At 36.6% G+C, this 26018-nt stretch overlaps 1 protein-coding gene across 1 annotated transcript in view; it reads left to right on the forward strand.

The window, feature by feature from the left end:
• LOC140153235 (zinc finger SWIM domain-containing protein 5-like) overlaps positions 1–25656 on the forward strand; it is a 76094-nt gene extending 50438 nt beyond the window's left edge. Inside the window, 10 exon segments of the mRNA XM_072175925.1 lie at positions 2243–2380; positions 5722–5904; positions 6096–6374; positions 8092–8227; positions 8819–8973; positions 16827–17021; positions 17024–17489; positions 17491–17622; positions 18288–18312; positions 18314–25656. Coding sequence (XP_072032026.1) covers positions 2243–2380; positions 5722–5904; positions 6096–6374; positions 8092–8227; positions 8819–8973; positions 16827–17021; positions 17024–17489; positions 17491–17622; positions 18288–18312; positions 18314–18610 — 2006 coding nt within the window. The 3' untranslated portion in view covers positions 18611–25656.
• Positions 25657–26018: the final 362 nt, after the last annotated feature.

The raw sequence follows: 26018 nt of genomic DNA on the forward strand, positions 1-26018 counted from the left end.
TGGGAAAGTAAGTATCTTGTACTGAAATGATGAACAAAATGTTGATGCATAAAGTGTTGGTAGTATTAGAGGTTATTTTTGAAGTTCGTTGTACTTTTGGGTGGAGCCATGATAGTGTTACATTGGCAGCGGCAGGCTGCTAGGGGTTAACTGTTTCAATGAGCTAGCTTCTATGGTATTATATAAAGCATATTACCTCATGCAGACTGGCAGGCAAGGCATGGGAGGTTCTATGTTGCAGCCAGCCTTGCCCAGGGGGCACTACCATAGAGAAAAGACTGGTGGATTACACACCCTGTTTAAGCCAGCAGTTATTTACATTACACTGGCTAGTTCACAGTAGCTGATATTTCACACAGATGTGCTGCTAGCGGTTCTTGGTCAGGGCAGGATTATGTTATTATTTATGTCTTTGTGATGAAAACTACAGTTAATAACTATATTTGGAAGAAAAAGTGTATTGTTCCGAATTTAACGATTATTTCTGGTCATTCGCATACAGTCGCATTCGGTCGATGTGAAATTTCTAAAATCCAGATATGATTATTAAAAGTAGGTAGTAGATACATGTTGTCGCTGTAAAGGGAGGGTTGTTTACAGAGTAATACATTTAATTTTATTTTGTTTATTTGTCTTGGGTTGGTTGTTAATTGGTTGGTTGGTCAATTGGTCCAAATGTATGAAAATTACAAACTTTATGAGCTTTTTATGCATGCAAATTGCAATGCTTTATTTCAATTAAAAACATTCTTAAGTTGTTCACCAGGACAAATTGACTCCTTTGGTATTTTGGTTAAATTTGGCTCATGAATCAATAACTGTGATACTGATAGTGTGTGAACTCAACTTTTACATAGAATTAGTCAAGCTGGATGTGAATAGGAAGGCAAAATTAAATAACTTCTTACAGGTTTCACGAGAGAAGAAATAAAAGCGTGTGTTCAATTGAGTGGATAAATTTGAGGTCAAGTTTGATATTTTATAATTGCATATTATATTTCCTGTAGGGAGGATTTTCAATTTGATCAGTAAATGGTTGGACTTCCTTACTGCAAATAGCATGAACGGTTTGTTTTCAGCGAAGGAAAGTCTGAAGTGACCATAGGGAATTAGGTTCTCTGTGTCACCAGACTTAAAGATTACATGGCATGGGTTATCTGTTGATGCACTAGGAAAGACTGGAATTAATTTAAGATGCTCTGAAGGAAGTATTTATTGATTATGCCATCGGAAATGTGAAATTGTTGTACAAGTCAGGAGGATACCTGCATCTTAACACAATTAGTTTGTACAAAGTAGATTTGGGTTGTATGTGTACCTATTGTGGGGTTTGGAGGGGAAACCCCTGGTTTTGAGGGGAAATTTGGCAAATCGCCACCTGATGCTTGCCTGGCCTTGGGTTAATATGAACATGACTTGCTGCTTTGAATTCTGCACTGTAAAAGCGTTTTGGAATTGGTAGTTTTGGTATGCTGTACATACACATAGGCACTACATCATATTTACACTATTTATCACAGAAATTGATCATTCTCTTGCCGATGTATAAACGGGTACACTGTATACACTGTGTGAACACAGTGGTGTTCTGATTGGCTCATTGAATCATGTTATGAAGCATGGGCACCTCATTTGCCGAAAAAGCCATGTATAGCTTCATGTGAACCTGGTGTGACCCGGTTTGTGAAATATGCTAAACATGGTGCACGCACCGGCAAATGCCGAACTTTTCTGGTAGACTTATCTCATGCTGATGAACCGAGCATGAGCATGACGTCAAATGTACCTGTATGAGACTAGTACATCGTTCATTAGTGGCCAGCAATTGGTTCAAATGCTAATAGGTTTTCTATATCCCAGGTCATATTGGTCAGAGATTCACCACTCAGTGCTAGCAACCAATTGGAGTGTAATTTCAGCTCTATCTGTCTGTCCAGGCTGTGTATCTCTACTCCTGTCCCTGTGACTCTGATGATAAGATAATAATGAATGCTTGGGCTCATAAATTTTGCATGCATTTGGCATTTCATCGGTCACTTCATTTATTACAACTCAACCTCATGTGAACATGACTATTTCCTTGAGGCATATCATGTATGAGATTCCATCATTTGAAGCCACTGTGACATTTTGAATTTTAGAAAAAAAAATGGCTTTGGTGCACCAAGATTATATTTGTAATTTTGTACTTTGTAATAAATATTTTTACTAACATGTTCTATCTTTCTTTAACCCCCAACAGAACACTTACCTACAGCTTGTGCCAGAGTAGATGCCCTCCGCTCCCATGGTTACCCTAAGGAAGCTCTGCGATTGGCTGTTGGTATTGTCCGAAATCTCAAGAAACAACAAAAAGAACATCTTAGACAACTCAAACATTGTAAGTATTTTGAATTGCATTGGCTTCTCTTCATCAGGTGTTTTATAATTTTGATCAACGTTTGTGACAGCTTTGCTGGTTAAGACTAATGTGGGTTTTTTATGGAATGAAACATTGATTCTTTTTTTTTTTTTTTTTTAGTCATCAGGGATTTGATGTTATTTTGGTCCATTCTTATATGACAGCGATAATGGTTAAAACCTAACTTCTTTCCTCTTATTTTCTAAATAAAGGGTATTATTTAGCTTTCAATATTCTGCAAACAATAAACACATTTCCACACACACCCTTGTTTGTAAATACCTGCAACCAAGGACCTCATTCTGCATATGATTTAATACTATCTAACCGAGGACGCACACACTCGTTTTTAATTGACACACCGTGGACCGCACACACACCAGATCACTTACTATCCAACCGTGGCCTGTCCTGACCCACCTAAACGTGAACCCGTTTTAAATGCATTTTTACGTTATTTGCGATGTCCTGGTCATATCCATGCAACCGAGGACGTCTATGGTCGGAGGTGTGTCCTCGTTTGTGATGTGTGTATCCATATGTAGATCCTCGTTTGCAGGTATTTACAAACGCACCCCTACCCACATGTACACCAACACCCCAAACCACACCTACACTCACACATATACCATATATTTATGAAAAGTAAAAAAACCAATTCCAGTCAAATTTAACTTAATTATTAATAATTATGATGAATGCACAAGTTCTCTGTCCTTGCTCTTTGTCAGTGGCCTACTATCACTCCAAAAACTGAAGGGAAATTTAGCTTGTGGCAATTTTATTCTATAGTTTATACTTGCACTCTCTTTAAATCATGCTTTGTAGGTTTTTTTGTTTAATATGAATGGTAAAAACCAAGAGAAAGAAATACAAACACTCTATGTTTGGTAAAGAATTTTCAACAAAGAAATAAAAAGTAAAAATTTTTAGTTTGGGACTAAGGTGTTCGTGGCATGTCCGAGAGTTTAATTTTAGACTGAGTGTCACTTAAATTAACAAGAAAAAGGCAATGGACCACAGCACTCTGCTGAATTTAGCATGCGAGTGGAAAAGCAGCAACAGGTCCCTATATCCCATACGTAAAACATTCTAGACTCTGACACATCCGTGGAAGTTGCTAAATAGACTCCTGCCCTTGTGGAAATGGTTGTTGACCTATTTCTGCTGACTGGGAGCCAAAAGTATTAGTGACTTCACTGGCACTGGGTAAATCTTCACATTGATGTTAGGATGTACATGTAAATCCAGTTTTAGTTGTTGAAATTAGTTGCAGTATTGTTGCCAAGAATTAAGCTCAAATAGAATTTTTGCATGAGGGGTAAAATTATTTGCGATCTTTCCATTTTGCTATTTATTAGAGTATGCATAAAACAGCTCGATTTGATTTGGTTTTCCTGATATGGTTGATAATCATAGCTGCCATTGGTTAATTTAACTTGGTGTAAGAGCTTTTAAGCATTTAAAAGATGCATTTTCTGTGAGTGGTTATTGGGAAGCTATGTATATGGAGCAACCCGGTCACTTGAAGAATAATTTCAATTCATAACTTATTGACCCAGGCCTGTAGCTAAGATTTTCAAATTCAAGTTTGAATTCAGTTAGATTTAAGCCGATGGCAGGTCACCAGTGATTGTGACCACGGTTGAGAATTGCTGGTAGTGTTTGTACAAACGCTACCTGTGTTTTTTCAACCACTGTAACTGCTTTGCCAATATATGACCATTCAACATATGACCTGTACATTAGTGTGATTTCTGTCATAGTTGTTCAGAAGCCCGCATGACAGAGCCATTGTACACATGCACAAGCCATTGTACACATGACGGCTTTGACATTCATTTTGGGAGGTAGAGAGACGTGGAAAGTTATGGTCTGGTTTGCTTCCATTTTATTATTGTTATGACCTTGACTTGCTTTGAGGGTATCGTGCTTAAAGTTTCTTTACAAAGTTGGAACCCCTGGGGTTGAATTTGGCAAAGAGTGCCTGCGCTTTGTTTTTCACTGCAATGTTAGTAGCTTGAACAGCCCTTTATTTCCCATTTCTGTCTCTGTCTTTAATAGTCTTAATTTCTTGAAACATAAAATATTCTATGCTTTAGAATATGGAGAAAATAATAGTACCGTATTCGTCCGAGTATAGTCCCACGTTCGAGTATAGTCCCACTCCCCCATTTTTCGAAAAATTCCAGAAATTGTAAAAAGTTTTTTTTTTAAGTTTTTTTTTTTTGAGTGTCCCTGGACCTAGACCTAGATGCTAGGATCATTCATGGTTGACCTAAAAAAAAATTCAAGATGTTTTGTATTTTTAATATGAAAATTGATATTTTGTATTCATGTCATACTCTATTAAGGATATCAAAATGCATTCAAATTTTTTTTTAAATTCGAGTATAATCCCACCCCCCAATTGTGAAAAATTTTCACCTAAAAAACGAATGGGACTATACTCGGACCAATACGGTAATAAAAAATGATAATCAAATTTGACAATAAAAATAAGGAATGTTTTAGGTAGTCGTGATATTTTTTTCAAACCTCCCAAATTTTTGCTTACATAAAACTTAATTACAGTTATGATACTGAATGATATGTGTGTATATTATGGAGGGTATTTAAATATGAACACACGGTAGACACATACAGAGTAACGTGAGTGACCCACGAGTGTCATGTTTCAATCCATTTTGTCCCTTTGAAATGTAATCGGGCATGCACATGTATGGTTGTCTGGCATCTGTTACAGACAGGCTTTGTCAATAATCAGCAGCAGACCTTTAAATGAAAGATTTTCCACATCAACTGCGTAAGGATGGATGCACCCCTGTGTAGATAATTTAATATTTGTTGTAGTTGTACAAAACTAAAAACCAAGGGAACGGCAGAGCCATGTATTTGGTTTATACACCAAATCAAATTATTTTTGAATAGAAAAAAAGATAATTTAAGTAGGGAGTTTCAATTTTTTCATGAAAATGATGTTTAACAAGGTTGCATATGCATGCAGGCATACATGCATGCACGGTACATAAACATACATGTATAAATACCTCACACGCACACATGCATGAGCACATACATTCAGGGCAACATAAATTAGTTTTTTTCAAAATCATTAATTTTAGAATTTGAGAAAATGGGGCGTCCTTTGTCGGGGAACCAGAATGATTAGTCAGGAAACAATGCAGCATATTATGCATGATGCTGTAAGTAGTCCCAAGTATGTGTTAAAGATGCTATTGCTATGTTGTGAATAATGTGAAATTATCGGATATGGATAATTTATGCAATAAATATCCTTTTTCTTTTTATTCGAGCAGCAAGGAAAGGAAAACATCGTAGATCGTCACAGAATTCATCGTATCACGGAGAAAGTTGGTTTGCGGGTCACCGGGGCAACATTGAGGCATGGGTAGGACACCCTCTAGATCCTATAGGATGCTTGCTGGATACTCTACTAGAAGCCTCAGCCATAGATAGGGATGGTAGCTGTGACACCTCAGGTAATCATTAGTACTAAATAGATCTAAAGAAATGGACATGCTCAAAGAGTTCTCTTTTTATTGTAAAGTAATGTTACATACAGGACAAGTCATATAATGAAAAAGGTCATAAAAAATATAAAACTTCATTTCACTTCCCACTGAGGCATTTTATAATGGATCCTATGTTGGGTTTGTCAATATTTTTTCAGATTACAGCTACTCGGATACACCAGGTTGTAGCACATCCACAAGGCAATATCGTCACATCCACATCCCAGGTTCTCCAGACCAGCTAGAGACCTACCTAACGTTAGCCTACGAGGTGGTTTTAATTGGACTGGGTCAGCAACGTATTATGCCAATGGGTCTATATGCACAAGACAAAGCCTGTCATGCTGAGGAAGAGCTGATTGCCAGACATAGAGACATTCCAATGGATTCTAAACTAGTAACGGTGCTACAGCGACAAGCTGCAACACTTATGGAGGGTAAGATGATAGCAGGCATACTCATGTCACCCAACTTGTTAGTTTAGATGCATATATTAATGCTATTATTCACAATTTTAAATTCATTGTGAAACGAGAGGGTTTATTGCATAAAGGTATCTAAGTGACAAATGACATCCTGAGCTTAGAAAATGATGAGATGAGTGACAACCATTTTTTAAAACATTATCTTCATAACTTAATTCTCTTAGTTAGCGGGTCATTTAGTATGAAATAGTATGTTACACGGTTTTTTTTCTTGATCACACCTTCTTTGCATGCAAAATGAATGCAACATAATTATTCAAATGCATCATGACAAACTAAAGACATGTGACTCTTCGTTATTATTAAATGATTCAAAACCCAGCGTTTTGGTAATGCGTCCTTTCATGCAAGTGCTCTAGTTGAAAGCATTTTCATCAAACGGGATCATGCTGAATGTGTCCGCTGTCAAAAATGCCATGTCAGTCCGTTGTAAAAGAAGGGGATTCTCTCTGTACCAGTCAGGCAGGCCTGTGCTTTTAGTAGCTTAGTAATATCCTGCTAGTGCATGGTCACTAATGGTCACTTGATCAACGTACGCCTGGGGCTAATGTGCAGGACATCACAAAAACGTGTGTCCACTTAAGTCTCAAATCTCACTCCACCAGGCCTTTAACCAACCCAGACCAAGTTCACCTGAAGTTAGAACTTGCTTTAACTTGAGATTTTTCTGGGATGAATTGTATTGATAGGAGTTCAATTATGCAAACATTTTTGAAGTATATGGATCAGCGGTTCTGTTCTTGAGTTTTATGATAGTTTTTAACGAAAATGTGAACAATATTTGTGTGTGTAATTGAAGTAACATGAAGTCAATTTTATAGCACAAGTTCATCATGGAGGGCAAGTAAGAAAGCAGATCTGAAATGAACCCAATAAAGGGATATGATAAAACGTTAGGAAATTACACAGCCATGTATGTATCCTCAAGTGGACATTGTGGTACGTAATATTATTTATACACATGTGAGGATCAATTTAAAAGTGCCATTATGTAAGGCTCAAAATCAAAGATAAATCCAGCGTTTGAGATTTTGAGGAACTGCCCAAGGGTTGGTGCACAAATCATTTAATACAGGAAAGCCCTTCTCAAGTTGACATTGATGGCGATGTGTATGCTCTTCCTATCCTGTTACATACAAAGTCACTGCTGTGACAACTCAAAAAGAACAGCTTTAGGTTAGCAAATGTTGAAGCGGGAAGACACACCTATTTTATCCAGTCATAGAGAGACACTGGAAAAGATTATGGCTATGACAATCAATACTGTTTTCAGTTCTAACCTAGAAGTGTATAGTGTACCCAAATAGTTGTACATGTAGTGACATAGAAAAACATAGGCTCAATTGCGGTGTGCTTTCACATGCAACTCAATATCACAAGCATGGTAGAATACTGGTTGTGTATTCAGAAGTTGCCTATTATATATTTGAATCCTGCTCCAGAAGATTTATTTGTTTGCTTGTGTTCCTTTCTTTATTATATGCTGATGATTGCAAGCAATTGCTTGACTTCACAATATTTTTTCCCTTTTTCAACTTCACAATATGTTTTCCTCTTCATTTTTTAGCAGTTTTTCCCATAAAGTGAGTAGATGTGCTTAACATAAAAGTTAAGCTATAGCATAAAATAAGCATAATATTTATCTATGTATTTGCTTGTTTGTTACCAGGTGGGCCAAGCAGTGGACTTGGAATCAATGTTCCCCCAGAAAGTGTACCCATGCATACCTTTGGAAGGTACCTGTTCCAGACATTGCTGCCTTATGATGAAGACTTGGCATATAAAGTTGGTCTTAGAGCCATGAGGTAAATTAATTGATCTGTCATGCAATCAATATCAATAAATCTCAAATAGTATACAAATATTGACTGCCCGTGAGTGGGATAGTAAACATATATCAAGAGGTCAAATTTTAACAGAAAGTTTATTTATGCATGAATATAGGGTGGCAATATATATAATGATATCACATGGGTTTTTGTCACACCATGGGTTTGTATGCAAAATATGCAATGGCTCAAAGCACTGTAATCATTATACAATAATCACTCTGTGATGCAAACTGAACTTGCTTTCAGGATTGTTTGAAAGAAAATGGAAAACAATAAACACAATTTGTTTACTTTTAAAAATGAATAAATTTACAATGTTTTTTGCAAAAAGTAGATAAAAATTAGTAACTTGTGGATAACAGCCATGTAATAGAGAGCTTTTGATGTCTGATACACCGTGCGCCTTAGGCTTAGGGTGGGACTCTGACCAAGCCAGATGCATGTATATATTGAATGTTTGATATATACCTGATAAACCAGAATTCCAAAATATTATCTTAAGGAGCCCATCTGATCCAATTTTAATGTGATTGACTTCAACAGATGTGCTTTTCTGACACCTAGGCTTCCGATGTTGGACGATGTGGGTGGAAATGCCGGTGGTGGTCCAGCTGGTATGAATGCAGTGCTGATGGGTCGCTATCCACGCTGGTTTGTGCTAGGACACATAGAATCACAACAGTGTGAATTGGCTGGCTGTATGATGACAGCAGCTAAAGGTGAGTTATTTACAGTGTATGCATTAAGTGTGGTGTTCCACAAGGGTCTTTACATTGGCCCTGTAAACAGGTAAACAATGGCATGCTATAAGTATGAGCATGATAACAACATAGTAAGTACAGTTTAATTGAAATAACAATGCAGAAGTAATGACAAACATTATGTGGAAATCGAGCTATGCATAAATCATCAGATGTGAAATTATGTGTTTTATTGCTGTAAAGCGCTTTGTGATCGCTTGATGTATTGCGCTTTATAAAATTAAAGTAGTAGTATAATTATTAATTGAACTATCACTTATACAGTTAATATCCCTGGCTAAAACATCTTTTTGAATAAAGCCCATAGACATGTAATTCATTCTATATCAAAGATGCCCTCTTTTGTGCCATTTTCTGTGCCAAAATGAAAATGATGGCAGCAAATTGACCAAGCTAAGCCATGATAGAAATGGATAACCTAGAGATGGTTTCAGTTATGAAACGGTTCAGTTTCTCACCACATTGAAGTTGCACAATGTATCGGGTTAAGAAGAGGAAACCGAATTTTGTATATCGGGTACCATATACTGAAGCATCGTAGCATTAAAGTAATCCTATGTTGGCACCCATATGTATAGCAAGTATGGTGAGAGTGAGTGAGGCATGTAAGATAATATAAGATGATTATCTGTATGTTAATCACTAGTTAGGGTTATGTGGAAATAATCACTTTCCTGTTGGATAACCCTGTCAAGTGGTTTAGACTAGTACGGCTCAGCTCAGCCAACTTAACTATGCCATGTGTAGACTTAGTCACAGCCCGGTGTTGCCAGTGGTGTAGTTAAGAAGCATTGTTGGGCTCCAATGGGCATGTCATTTCAGTTTGTGCCAAGTGCAGATTATCTTGCAATGGGCAAGAGTGAAATTTGTGGTTTAGCTGACTAAATGGATTTTGTGATTAAACTTTCATGCATAGCCATTTGTAATTGAAATTGTCACAAGAAAATGGTCACATCAATTTTCTGTGATCACACAGTAACAGGCTCCTTAAGTGGATTTGTAAGCCTAGTTGGAAGAGCGTTTAGCATCTTTCTACTCATTATACACAGCTACACTATGTTATACATATTGCGGTCACCTTGATATTATCATTGCAAATTGTGGGCAAATGTTAGGGTAAAAAATTCAGTATCTGGTCTCAGTTATTGAGCAATAATGATTTGGTTTGCTGCAGCTTAGGAGCGACAAAAAAGTTTTGGCAAAACTGAAAGTTAGTCACAGCATGCATACCATGGCACCACACATATACACATGCAGTCTCAATATCCTGCAATATCAAACCACATTATTGCCGGGAAAAGACACTCATGGTTTTTAAGTGGCTGTATTCATTAGAATATTATGAAATAAGTTGCAGTTGTCATCTCGAGAGCTATTCCATATTGTGGAGGGGAATGGTGCTTTGACTTGAGTTAATTACTGAGGAATGTGATTTATGACGAGGGAAGTTACACTAATAATCTTTTAAACCATTGGGAAACTCTGCCCTTAAAACCTTGTTTCTTGTCAAATTCATTTCAAAACAGGATAAATAAGTAAAGTAGTTTCACTCTTGAAGTGGAAACTTTTTGTTTGCTTTATGCCATGATAAACGTTCACAGTTGCTGTAGTACTTCCATTTTTGTGAGAAACTTTACTGTTTAGGTGAAGGCCATGCTACATGCAGAGTGATACAATGTGTTATTAATGTAAATGATGTGACACACCCAAATTTGGCTTCAAAGCTTGATATATAGAATGTGTTTTCTTACCGTTTGGACTGCCAATTCTTCTTATATAAGCATCATAAGTGAACCTATCACAGGGCCTACTGTTCCTATATTTAATTCTCGGATACGACATGTATGTTTGAAAGCAATGAGCGCATTCCACAAGCGTATGACATTTTAAACTAAGCGCAAGTAAAAAACCAAATCATGCTGCACAATGTTGTTGCTAAGCAGCCGGTCACTAAAAACAGCCGGTCGCTAAGGTCAGAGCTTCTGCAAAGATCGCACATGCATCGACATTACGCCTGGCACATGCATCTTTATCCGACATTATCTATTACCCCCACGGCCCATTATTCAAAATCGCGCACTGTGATTTGTTGAAACACGTCACGTGAAAGACCATTAATTAGCAATAAAGTGGCCAGTTCAACGCACTTTATGTTCTTTTCGCACTGCAAAGCGTGATGCAGTATATTAGCGTCGTTACGCATTCTACGCAAAGCATCACGCTTGGTTACGCGGTCTGCAATACTCGCTATCGGACACATTATTTCGTGTAAAGGATAATGCATTACCCTTTATTTCTTAAATTAAATATAACAACAGCTAGAACTTTGTGAAAAGGGCACTAAGATCCTAGTGAGTGACTTACTGTGAGTCTAAACCTTAAAACCCACAAAATTTCAGTTAATCTGTTGAAAGGATCAAAGTTATAATTTAATGTGGCATTGGCTCCACCCTCATATTTATTTACCAACTAATGCTCCTCTATATGTGTTAAGTTGCTCATTATTGAAATTTCCTGTGTTTAAGCGAGCTGACATTGGCCTATATTTCATAGATGTTTTTATAACTTAACATTATACATGACTGTATTAACACATATATGTTGCAAGTGGACTTTCACACCAGCCTTATAGCACTTTCACACAAAGGGCATGGTGTGGTGATCTGTGCATACACTTCAAATTTATAGACCAATGTGCTATTCCAGTTGAAAGCCTTACACCCCCTATGGAAGGTGTGACCTTAATCTCTCACACAAGGGGTGTAGATTTCAAATGGAGTCCCCCATTCAGGTAACTCCATTTTAAATTCACACTCCCTGTGTGGAAGATTAAGGCCATGTCTGTCTTCTATTATGGGATGTATGGATTTAAACTGGAATATCAAATTGAGCGTGTCTTAAGACAAAAATGTTTGATTTCCCATCATAATAAACTAACTCTTCCCATGTTCATGGAACTCACATGAGACAAGATGTCAGAGTAACATGAACACACTGTACAGAGCAAGTAGGGTTTGACTATTATATAGGTATATTATTAGCTAATTCTTGACCAAAAACTGAGCATGCTTATAGTTTTGCGATAAACACACTTGCCTATAACTCTACATGGACGCAACAGGTACATTCAAGCCTAGCCAAAAATTACCTAATTTACCTGTAGTGAACATATTTACCATGTAAGGTAAGGCTGTTAGGTTCCTGATAGTTTTAGACTTTAGGTTAATATTACTAGGGTTAAGGGTAAAGGCATTCAGGTCTTGATTCGATATCAGGATGGGATTGAATATCAGGGGTTAAGTTAAGTATCAGAAGAATAACGATGGAAGGTTCTAAAAATATTTCCAACACAAAATCTTTTATATCGTACTAGAAGAACGTATGATGTAAGCATGTTAATGGCATGATACAACTGTTTGACTTTTGACTCATGATGTTAACCCAGTTCATGGGTCAGTTACCCACCTGCAGAATTCTGTCAAGTCAGCAAGCACACACATAGCCGGGTCTTAGCTAACTGTGCTTATTCATATCCAGCCATTGTTGATAGATGCCAAATGATGACATGAGATGATTACCATTAGGACATATGATATTAACTGGACTAGTAAATATGGAGCCATGACTATGCTGTGGTTTCAACTGTACTGCTGTATCCAATTTGTGCATGAACTTGACTGTGTACATGACAGCTTTGCTAATCAGAGTCGCAAGTTTAGGCGGTTCTTTGTGGTCTTATTCTTTGGATAGGAGTTCCTGAGTTGTTAAGCTTCTGTGTGTGTGAACAAGGGAATGACTTTGCTCCAGTTGTTCTCAACTTTTGGATTAGCATGTTTCACAATATGATTGAGGAGTGTGGAGTGATCACGTTCATTTACCGTCCCCATGAGCTCCGAAGCATTTATACCCACACCCCATTTCAGCTCTTAAAGTAAAATGACTGCTGAATTTGTCATTTGCAGCTTGTCAAGAATTATTTATTTACGAAATATTCAAGATCATTTGCGTGCGCTCCCCATGCGTGACTGACTGCAACAGATATAACTTGGTCATGAAGGTGTACTCACTTAATAATAATGGTAATTTAATTAGGAGTGTCTCCTATAATGAAATGAAATTAGTTGAAATTTTTGTAATCATCAATTTAGCCCTTGATATTGGGTATATGATGGTATGAATAGTCAGCGTGCTTGGTAAGGCTGACTGTCACTCTGTATAGTGTTAGTATGGGTTTGGTTTCCTTAGGACAAGGTTATAGATTGCATGCGAGTCAACATGTACTGCAGAGAAATTATGATTTATACAGGGTTATAAGAATATACATGACTGGTGTTAGACTTTGTTGCTTTCTCGCTGTGTTGTTTGCTTCTTATACTTACACAATGTATTTCGTTCTTTAGACTTGTCGTTCATTTGTTTCTTTCTTTCTTTGTTTGTTTCTTTGTTTGTTTGTTTGTTTCTTTCTCCTTCCTTCCTTGCTTTCTTGCTTTCTTTCTTTCCTTCCTTGCTTTCTTCCTTCCTTTCTTTCTTTCCTTCCTCCTTTCTTACCTGCCTCTTTCCGTTGTCCTTTCTTTCCTCCTTCCGTTGTCCTTTCTGTCCTTTCTGTCCTTTCTTTCCTCCATTCATCCTTTCTTCGGTCTTTTTGTTCTTTCGTCCTGTTCTTTTCTTCATTCCTTGCTTTTCTTCATTCCTTGCCTTTCTTCATTCCTTGTTTATCTTCTTCATCAGTCAATTCCATAGCTGTGTGTTGGTCTACATGTTTCTGTGACTTCCCAAAATAGCTTAGTGCATTTTGGTTTTCAAGTGATATGAAGTTGTCTTCCTTTCCTTGAAATATGATGTTGCAGGTCAGCAGGAGGTACATATATGACTTATATTTAAGCATTGCATAGAATGAAAGACAATGCACAGGCTCTAACCACAATCTTACTTTCTTCAGGCTTTAGTTTTTATGATGGTTCTGATGTCTGAATGCTATATTTATGGTGTTAAATTCATTCGAAATGATATATTTATGGTGGTGAATTGTAGTGTTATATGTGTAAGCATTAGGTGCAAATCTTAGCGTGTTACTCATATGGGTGGTGCTGCTGATATATCACTCACACATATAGATATGGATGTTGATGCTGCTACTGCTGCACAGGGTAATGTTATAAATAGTCAACAGAACAATCTCATAAATAGTTGTGAGTTTAGTGGTAGATAATTAGTCCAGGATATTATTTATACTCCCCATGTGACGTTGCTAGATTAACCGAATTAGCATGGAGAATATGAGTGTTGATTCAAAGGTTTAGAAATTGGAAAAAAGGGCTTGGTTTGGATGGAATTTCTTTAAAGGGTATGTATAGAGGTCAATGTATTGTTTAGAGTGAAAGACTTGATTTCCATGTAAATTACACCTAAAATTTGATCAAAACTCAGCTTGCATGTTTGCATGGGATGTCCAGACCTTTTGGGGGTAAAATTGTGTAACGACATGTCAATGCTTGGAACATACTGCCAGCAGGTTCTTGGCTGGTTTAGCCACATGTTAATTTGCATGATGGCACACATCCTTGCATGTAATTCTGATTCACTTTCTGTCTTGTTATCATCACTTATCTACTCATTCACTACCTACCTACTTAGCACTGGCTAACAACATAACTCGAATCACCTGTTGTGTGTTACCTTTACATATAGACAGTTTATCTTAAAATTGTCCAATACTAGGCATGTTTGTGCCTATTTCATTTCAAGTATGAATGTTGATTTTGAATACTGTCATAAAAAGATTTGTGTAGTTGCAGGAAGTTAGGTAAATTTATCTGTACGCTGTGCGTGCTTTGGGTTAATCATCTGAATTTGTTGATTTCGCTGAGCGCTATCAGTCAGTGCTGTTTATTCAGACCACCTTTGGGACCACGTTGTCATCTTAGATAAAATATAGAATAGCTGCTTTGAATGGATATTGCAGCTTTGTTGCTCTAAAACTGAGAGAGGATTCTGTAATATCATGTGTATTGTGTCTGTTTTGTTGCTTGCGAGGTGTTGCAGAAGTCATGCAAGCTTCAAAGCTCATACATTGTGTGGTACAAAGAGTTATAATTTACCCATAAGTAACTGACCTTAAAATAGGAATGGTAGTTGTCTAAAGCTTGAATCATATAGTGATCAATGCAAATTTGACAAAGAGCAGCTCTTAGAACTTTTCCTTTTGAAAGACTTATGTCATTTGCAGATGGTATTACACAACAGGGTGGGGTTTGACTGGGACATGTAGGAAATTTCAACACTGATTGAGAGCTGCTGTATCATGAACAACTTGGAGCCAAAACAGACCCATTTCCTTTGTCAAAGTTCACATTTACCATTAGTTTAATAAGTTCAAAGTTGCTACAAGTGTTTGTATTATATAATTATTCTATTACTCAACCTATCAAACAATATACTGCGCTGTGTACAGGGAGCATGTGGGCAATCTTTGCTAGGGTTCACCCACAAACATGCTAAGTCTTGCCTTCATTACATGCAGTCAACTATGTCACAACTGCATTTGCCATTCACTTTTGATCCAGTATTTTGACTGTACATTCCTTGCCTGTCTGTACACTTATGGGAAAGTGGCTATGTATTGTGTCCAGAATTTTGCAGCCCTTGTCAACCTGGATGCAACGTGTGTGAGACAATTTTAATGTGTTAACCATAAAACACCTAGTCAGGATATAACACACTAAATATATAATCGTATGATTATTCTTAGACATCACAGGATTTATTTATCAATGTAAATCACCATCTTGCCAGCCTAAACATCCTGGGTGCACATCACTATATGATATCAATATAGATTTCACAGTGTAGTTGGTGAAAGATGCACCATTGCAAATAAATAGATTATCATTTTCACTTCCCATTTATACAAAGGAATAATATTTTGAGGAGGTGCATTTAAACACATACTGTACAGTTTACTTGTTCAGAGCAGTCCTTGTGCACACCTAGGTTTCATTATCATTGAGGTATAGGACTTTTTTATTTTTTTGGAGAAGAGCAGGTAGGGCAACTACTTGATTATATTTCTACTTGTTCATACTACATACTCTGAAAATTTTAGAAAATTCGCACGGGCCAGTTTTTTTTAAATTGCATTTTTGTTCCTAAAATGGGGGGGGGGCACTCTCTCCATAGGGCTACATGTAAAGACCAGTTATAGACAAATGGCCCTAAAATAAAACAGCCTCGCTCAATTTTCCTCAAATTTTGCATATGATGTAGATTTAACATCTGGAATGTAATGCAGGTGGTGTCGTTGCTGCTCTTCTAAATTCATTTTTAAAATGTCCGCCCCAGACCAAGGTGTGTGCCTTAAAATCCGAGCCAAGATGAGCTTGGCAAGAGAAGGGTGTTCAATCGAGCCATTTCTGATCCATAATGACAGTAGTATTTACTCACAGGTGGAGGCAGGCAGTCAGGCAGGGAGTTCCTCTTATGATTAGTCATAGTTTATGGGTTGACAGTAACAGACCACAACCATGACATTACCAAACTAAACCACGACATGAGCTCTTATGACAACTTGCAATCCTTTCCTGTGTATATAAAAAATGCTTAATATAATTAAGACATCTTTCAGGAATTCTGTCATGCAGTGAAAGACATGACAGACATAAGTTTGATATTATTGCTAATATAATACATTTTGGTGTCATATTTTCTGTTTTTAAGCTGTTTGGCAGGTATTGTACATATTGATATAAAATTATTAAAATTGAATTAAAAATCCAATATTTATAATATGTTTTTTGTTTGTTTGTGATTTACAGATGATGTGCGTCGTTTAAGAACAGTTCTAGAGGCAGCACAGCATCATATTCACAGTGCCTCCCAATTGTTTAAACTGTCCCAAGAAGCATTTAAGGTGGCCACCCCCGTGGATGGAACTACACATTACACTCTACTCAAAGCTACCTTTGAACTGGGTCTTCACATCATGCGTATCACACTGTCCAACATGAATTGGAGCGACGTGAAATGGTGCGATGGATGGTGACTTATGCAACTGAAATAGGTGTTAGCGCCCTCATCACTGTAATGCAGTCATGGTACACGCTGTTTACACCCACCGAAGCAACGACAATGGTGGCAACAACTGTTATGTCTCCAAACACTGCCTTAAGGTTAAACCTGAACTATCGTCAACAGGAAGAGTTGGCTAGGTGCGCACGAAGCGTAGCTTTACAGTGCGCCGCCAAAGACCCACCGTCCTGCGCACTTTGTGCATTAACTCTGTGTGAGAAAGATCCAATTGCTTTCAAAGCAGCCTACCAGATAGTGGTAGATGCTGCTGCTGGTGCTAATCCCCACATGAATTCCTCACAGTTATTTACAATAGCTCGGTATATGGAGCACCGAGGCTATGCAAACCACGCCTATGACTTGGCCGTGTTGGCAATGAGGAACTTATCACTAGGATATAACCAGGACACGATCCGCCATCAATGATGTGTATTGGGCATGTGCTTTAAGTCATTCACTAGGAAAAGATCAACTCAGCAATATGATCCCTTTAGTTGTGAAGAGTGTGCAATGTGCCTCCGTCTTAGCAGATGTCTTACACAGGTATGTAGTAACCCTACTTGTAATAGGGAAAGATTGCTTTGTTAAATATCACCATTCTTATGATGGTAAAAAAGAAAATTGTGGACAAGTTTACAGATAATATACATAAAATGATAAATTTTTGCTCACTTGCTCACCATGGCATGTATAAAGAAGTAGCACCAGAACGTGTGATAGACAAGTGGAAAATTTGTCAGTCCATTCGGAGTAAGATGTGAGGACCCTGGGTAAGCTGTGTGTAAAAGAAATGGAAATTTGAAGTATATAGTGTGTCTGTTCTCAAGTTGCAAGTAACACCATGTTGGATATCACAGTGGCAGATTTGAATCAGTGTTTTTACGTGGTTGCGTCTCCAGCGTATGGGCTAATCGCCATTCTACATCTATGTATATGTCCCTCAGGACTTTGGGTTAGCGCGTACGATTTTAAATCTGTCATTGTGAAATCCAACATGGCATTACGCTCAACTTGAGACAAGACACACTGTAGTTACAATAGCTTTAACAGGTGGACAAATAATCATCAGCTACATGATTGTCACATTTGCAGCATGTGCAGTGCGTAGAAGTCCTTGTTATGAGCGTAACATGATGATGCATGACATCAACAATTATTTTTCCTCAATGAACAGTCATAGTGATTTTCTTTTCTTTGTTTCTTCACAGATGTACCTTAACAGCACCTGGTGTGGGATGTCTCCCTGATGGAAAAACGCCGCTGTATAAAACTCCTTCCGTATGACAAGGATCCAATGAGACAACTCTTAGATGCAGCCATCAATGCATACATAAACACTGCACACTCAAGACTGACGCATATTAGTCCACGGCATTACGGCGATTTCATTGAATTTCTAAGTAAAGCGAGAGAGACATTTCTGTTAGCTCCAGATGGACATATACGTTTTGCAAAACTCATAGATGAATTGAAAGTGATGTACCGTGGCAAGAAGAAACTGATGCACCTAGTACGGGAGCGGTTTGGATGACTAGCACGCCCACTGCACACTTACTATTGTATAACTGGTGTCAGTCATGTATGCCTATAACTAAGACTTCACCCACAATATCTGTTGAAGCAGCTGTTAGTACTGTAGAGTCCAGGATAAATATTGAAGCAGCTAACTGTTATGTTACATTTATATTGTGGGTAATTTTGAAACTTAGTAACGGCATCCAGAATCTGGCAAAATAACCAAATAAATACATGGCCTTGTTAGAAATGAAAGCGTCAAACTCATCGCGCCATCAACGCCAGTAAGGTCCTGTATGCATACAATTTTATGTTACATATTTTCTCTCCATACATCATTCACATCGAGTCAATAGATTCAGTCAGTGTGTTAGTGTCTATATTATTATGTCTATATCGATAGCAACAAATATTATAAATATTGTATACAAACAAACTGATGTTTTTTTGTTTTTGTTTCATTCAACTCAAATCTACCGTACTTTATTCGTTGGTGGGTTTACATAATTATAGATGGCTTATTGTTACATCTCTGCACATGCAAGTCTATGGCTCACTGAAGCAAAACCAATTGTTGGATAAGTTGTGTATCAAGTTTTGTAGATATTGTGTAGATAATTTATTTGTTGAAAGTATTATGGAACAAGTAGCCAATTATTTAATTAATACTATCTAGCTAGTGTAGTTAGCTAATTTGTTTTAGCTACTTTATTACCAGGAAAAGTAATTAGCCGTATTCTTTGGAAAACAGGCTGTCAAATCTGAAAGGTATCCACATGTAAAGTGTATTATACAAATGAAAAAGGAATGCGCTCTGCATTGAGCTTATTGTAGGCATATGTTGATTTCTAAAAAGTTTTTTTTTTAAATCTACCAATGGTTTGGCTTAAGTGGGTCATATATTTATTGTCACTTGGTGCTGACACTAAATATGTATCATGTGCAGATGTGTAATGGACTGGATAAAATGCATGTCGTAATGAAGGAATTTAAGCCATGATAACATTTTTACCTTGGTGTCAACATGGTGTTTTTCAAAAAGCAGTCCTGACTATGTCATACTTGCTACAATACCATGCAGCTTAAATTCCACATATTACGGTAGTTCTATCGATGTCTGTGCCTCTAAATGAGTTGAATTGTGTTTGTTTTACGTAAGGGCTGCATATATGGGAGTGTTTTCACTGTGCCTAGATCCTCACCACTGCTTGTATACTGGTCATTTCTTTTCATACACCTTGTGGTGTGGATTATGTTCTTGTAGTAAACACCCCATGATTGAACTGTGCAATGGACTGCAACAGTGTCTCCAGATTAGTAAATATAATACCAACTTATTCTTTGTGTGTGTATAGATTCCGCACAATGCCATCAAATTGTCAAACATCAGAACATGTACAATATGTACAAACAACAGTTGGCTTGTCGTAGGAGAAGATACCATGCCCCCAAGTACTTGTTGGAATCTAGCTGCACATAAAGTATCAGTAAATATGGAGCACACTGATGAAGTCATGTAATTATACAGTAGTAATGTAGATGTACATTGTAGTAAATGCTTTATACTTTTGTTTAAGTCAGATTTGTGGTTATATCATTAAATTCCATTTACTATTAGCAAAGAATAAAATAACCTAGCCAGCTGGAAGGCTGGTTGCCTGGCTCACAATTGTTGCTGTGTGTTGGCATTCATGGAGCAACCTTCCTACAGTAATTTCTATTTAACAGGTGCTTGTTTTTTTTATATAAAAGAAAATGTCTGAATAATCAGTAACTGTCCTTTGAAATCAATTTTGGAAGGCTGGTTGTTGCTCCATTTTTTCATCAAAATGAATTTTTCTTGTTGCTGCAGTTGATTTTCCAGTTGCAGCACATCTTGAATGCTGAAATACGCACTGGATTTTTTTAATTAAATAATCGGTACAGTAAAGACACATGATGACAACCAACTCAATGATAAGTTTTCTTACAACATGTCTTTACATTGTAGTCAGAATTGCATTAGGTTTGTTGGATAAATCAACAGGTCCACATAATGCATATGACTTTAGTGGTTCTCACATTTAACATGTTAAAAAAATATCTCCCAAACTATCAATGCAATATAATTTATGTCAAACTTGAATGGCATATAGAATTGCTTGATCAACAGATGATGGACATGCTACTCAAATCAGCTAGCAGCATGATGATTAACGGAAAGAAGCACAAATCTACCTCAAGACAGAAATGTCGCCATTTGATCAGTAGTACCCTTTGAGCTCTGTGTACTATCATTTATTTAAATTAAAACATCTTTTATGGAGGATTCAACTCATTTTTCTTTGCTGGTATAAATGGGAATTGGCTCAAAGTATGAAGCTGTATAGAGTAGACTGAAGCAGGAGAGGAGGGATTATTACTAAATAGTATCAAAGTTGATAGTATTAGCAGTAATGGCAACAAGGATTGATTTGAAATGAATCAACTAACATACAAAGTGAAGGGGGGTTGCATTCTATCATTGGGTAGTCCCAATGAGGTAGAACCAAAGAGTACGACTCCGCCATGTTTGCGTGTCGCTCATAGAGGGCAAATAGTGTACCTCCGGATACTACTGTTAGGCGCCTAGCGAACTTCCGATTCAAAGTATGTGGTTGTGCTGATTGCACAAACGTTTGTAATGCTCAAGCCTAAGTATGCAAATTATCATTCCATTTCCGGCTCTTGCCGAAAAACACACGAGGAACTTTATTTGCCCCTCCATGAGTGACAAATTTTACCTTAACATTACATGATGTTACATGTAAGTCAGTTTTGAGTTGGTACTCTTTGGGTATATCTCTTTGGCTATACCCTAGAGATGAAGTAACCATCAATCAGTGATGTGAAATAATGTTATGTTGATGAATTTTGAATCAAGCTGAAGGTGACAAAGGTTAGGTTACAGCTCATTCTAGAATAATTTCCATAGCGTGTAGAAACGTATTTTATTATACATAGTTTATTTGCCTGTGTATTTTGTAGTTGTACCCATTTGATTTGGGTAGATTGATATAATTTTTTTTATAGAATTAAAAAGATCAAAAAAGCTTAAGAACAAATTGTATTTATTTTTTATGTGAAATATAGGATTTTGTTTTGTGGTTTTGGCATATAAACCATATTGAGGGAGGGTTGTTTTGCACATTGAGATGATCTTCTTGATTAAGTTAGTGGCGTCTAGAAACTATTTTAATTTTCCCTGTGTAGAGAGATCACACCACAAGGTTTACCATAAACTGTGTTGATTCATTGCAATGAATTCAATGTGATCAATATTCAATGTCATGACTACCGTACTGACCCGGTTATAGACTCTATTTACTGAAATATGATTGGAATTTGAGGGTGGGACTATATACATGGATCTCCAACTGAATATGAAACTCCCCAAGTGATGAAATAAGATGATAGACTTTACCGAAGTCAACATTTATCTATTTTTTATTATTTATATTTTCATATTTAACCTGGGTGAATCATTCATTGTAAGACACTGTACTCCCATGATGCCCATGGTAGTGTGTACAGACAGCCAGGCGTTACCCTGATTGGAACTGACTGTGAGATCTTTGTCATCCATTGCATCTGCCCCACAATTCAAATGTTGTAATGGAGAGAGTGGATAATTTTTGTCTCTCCAGAGGCAAGAGGCTATGTAATCACTTTTTCATACGACTCTGTGTATCATGGCTGTATGTATGTATATTTCGGAGTTGGAATTGTCCTCAGATCCCCTTGTCTTGAATTATTCCTAAAGTAACAGGGTAATTCTGAACGTGCGTGGTACTATACCCGGGTCAGTACGGTAATAACCAAAACAAGGAACCCATGTAGGTTTTGTATACATGTAGTATAGGTGCAATTTGTTCGGTAACATTAATATCTTATTGCATATGTGTTATTTGTTTCTCATGAGTGTGCTATTTTTTGCCTTTTTACACCAATTTCTTTGGATGTTGACTGTATTTTGGATCTTTTGTGTGTATGTTGTGTAAAAAGAAGCCGAGATGATATGATTTAAATCACAATATTTTTGTGGGTGATAAATATTTTTGTGAATGTTTGTGTTTTCAGATTGTTGTATTTTTTGAGTGTTTACTGCAGAATATAATTATATGATGATCAGAGGGGGGAAAGGGTGCTCATTGTTTGCTAGAATAGCATCACTATTTGGCTATTTCAGTTGAACTCCATTCACCCCTATAGAAGATAAGACCTTAATCTCCCACACAGGGTGTAGATTTCAAATAAGAGTCCTCACTTCAGGTAACCCTATTTGAAATTCACACTCTTTTGTGTAGAGGAATTAAGGTCCTGTCTTCCATCAGGGTGTATGGCTTTCAACTGGAATAGCCCATCGGAGCTTTGCAATTGGTGTGACATATATTTTATGTAGTAATCGCACCTTAAGGGTAGTGTACAGTCAGTACTATAATGGGGGGCATCGTCTCAGTTTTATTTTTATTTTGTTGCCAAACCCATGCATTGGGATTATCGTATATTGGACATACTGATATGTTTATGTATAATGTATATAAATTTTATTGTTATAATGTTGCTCACTTGCCCTGTGTGGATCAGGACGCAATTGGTCACTATTTACAACAAATCAAAATCATGATCGGAAATATCACATTGTAAATGAAATATAATTATGAGAGGTCAACAGGTCTTGGGGGTATCCTTCATTAAAGCGCACACAAAATTAGCCTATTGTAAAGATATCATTGAGGGATTAGACAGCTTTATTCCATAAGCTATAAAATTCCAGCCTTTATACTAGGCTATCTTTTGAGTATGTATTCATGAAGTAATACCAGGTGTAGAGAGCAATCACTCACTGTAGCTCTTTTTGGAAGAGCGTGTTTCAGTTTGGCTGAAAATCATGATTTCATTTTTAATTGTCTCCTCCTGAAAGCTCATCTGAACTTCCATAAAGGACTAGCTTGTAGCTTTCTGCAACTGGTACAACTCGAAGACTGATTGAGTGTGTGCGATATTTCTAAATCCGAGGTCATGAGGATACAAATAGCAGAACTGAAATTCACACTAGGATGCCAGGATTTGTTGTTGCAAAAACAATGTTTTGACTGGAATAGACTTTGTGGAATACTTATCACCATGTCAGGGCTAGGGATCGGGTAACATAGACTTGTTCTGTGGACCAAGCTAAGGCTATGGATTGGGTAGCCATATATTACCAATAAAGTTTGAACTGATATCAGACTAAATATGTTACTGCCATATACCTCTGTATTGCTACAGACATTTTCAGCAAATTGACAAATTTCTGAAAGGCATGTAGTTTCTTATCTTGTCTGTACTCAAATTCATTTGTATTTATCCTCAGCGAAATGGACAGTTTGTGTATAAATTGTAGATTGTTTATGAAAATATTAGTTGATTTCTTTCTTTCTTTCTTTCCTTTCCCCTTCAGTTAATCTTAAACAGAATATTGTTTATGATCTATTATGACACTATGGATTACAAATCACAGATATAACATTTTATTAAGAGAGGTGTTATTAGATATATGCTGCTTATAAAATATTTGCCTAAAGGTATGGCATGAAAAGGAGAGTTGATGTGGAAGATATTGATAGAAAGAGATAGAAAGTATTTAAGATTGAAAGAATTTAATACAAGGATGAAAGTAAAACAAGCATTATAAATTGTGAGCGAGGCTTGCCTCATGCCAACTCTTTATTGCTTTTGAAAAATGAACGTATAAAAGAAGACACAGTAACTACTATGTAATTAACATGACCGTACATTCTAATTCCCTTATATATTACTTGGTAAAATATTAGACACATATACCCCTTATTCTTGGTCAAGATGAATAAAAAGTGTGTTGTACCAAGCTCTAAATATGTAATGCAATTTTGAAGATACCTGTTGTCAAATAAACAACTTGCTACAAAATTTGGCCAGCGAGTACTGTGTATGTTACTGGGATCAAATATGATTAACTCGTAAGTTAACTCAAGTAAACAGAAATACTACTTACTACATACATGCAGTGTAACCAATAGAGATTTATTGTATTTCAAAGTGTAATTACATCCTATCTGTAAAAAGTAAAAAAGATGAAATTTCCCAAATATTAGCAACTCTTTTTGTCTTGTAAGTAGATTATTATATACAAAGCATGTACCCTTTGGATATCTTGGAAATGTGCATGGAACTTTAACAGGTATGTGCTTTCAAGTCAGATTTGGAACCGAAGAAAGTGAAACCATAGCCATACAAAGCTAAGCACAAGTTGACTTGTTTGTTATTTTCTTAATTACAATCAATTTTGTTGTTCATTTTGGTACAATTTTATAAGATTTAGTTTTGTCCATGTAATGTTAAGCTGGAAAAGAAAGGCAAGCATTGTTTGTTGTAATCATGTCTCGTTATTATAAAATTGCATAAAGCAATATTAAATATTTGAAACTGCCCATTGTAATCTAAAAGTTAGGATACCAGTTTGGTAACTAACTGCTAGAAATCAAAAAAGCCCATAAGGTTGTAAATGAATATATGCTGTTAATATGACACAATCATTTGTTTTTTGCACGTTTTGGTCATGTTTGTGTATGCCTAAAATCTGCGCGAAGTGAGCCTTCATTTGACATTTGTCAAGTGAGATTATATGTTGTCTATGAAATGCATATTTTTGTGTCTTTTATTTATTCATATTTTTTTGATAATGTTATTGTCTTTGCTATTAATTTTGGTTGATTTCAACATTGAGAGGGGTAGGTGTATAAATCAGAATCTTTTGTAAACATTCAAATAACAACTGGTTTCAGTTTTGTCATACAGAGTGAATGTCCGTAAGTCAAGTTATATAAAGTAGATTTTGTTTCTGTTTTTGCTTCACAAAATTGTGCCGTAACATTTTCATTTAAAATCAAGCTGATTGAGAGAACAATATTGAGTAAGTAAAGTTTAGTGAAACGCAGTTATAAAAGAGAAACATAAAACATGATTGATTGAGAAAGTTGAAAGATTTTCCAATTTTATAATAAATTATTTGGATCAAATAAATCTGTGTGTTTGTATTTTCTTTTTGCATGCGTCACATAATCTTCCCAAAGGGGATGAAGGTTATTTTTGTAAGGAGTCATTCAACATTTTCCCATGAGGGGAGGAGGGGTAAAAAAGTAATCATTGTGCGTACGTATGAAAGAAATGGATTAAAATGGCGATTTATTTTCCCCCACAAGAAAATAATGAAATTTATGTATGCTTTATACGATGGGAAAATGGCCAAAATGTTGAATGACCCCTTACTTAATAACCTGTGGGCAGCTTCAAAATTGGTCTTCAGATGTACTCCCAATAACAAAAAAAGAAGCTTATTACTTGCTGTTTTATGTCTTGGGTGCTAAAATAGTATGGGGCTCTTG

This window comes from Amphiura filiformis, chromosome 5 (genome assembly GCF_039555335.1).
Source record: "Amphiura filiformis chromosome 5, Afil_fr2py, whole genome shotgun sequence".
NCBI lineage: Eukaryota > Metazoa > Echinodermata > Ophiuroidea > Amphilepidida > Amphiuridae > Amphiura > Amphiura filiformis.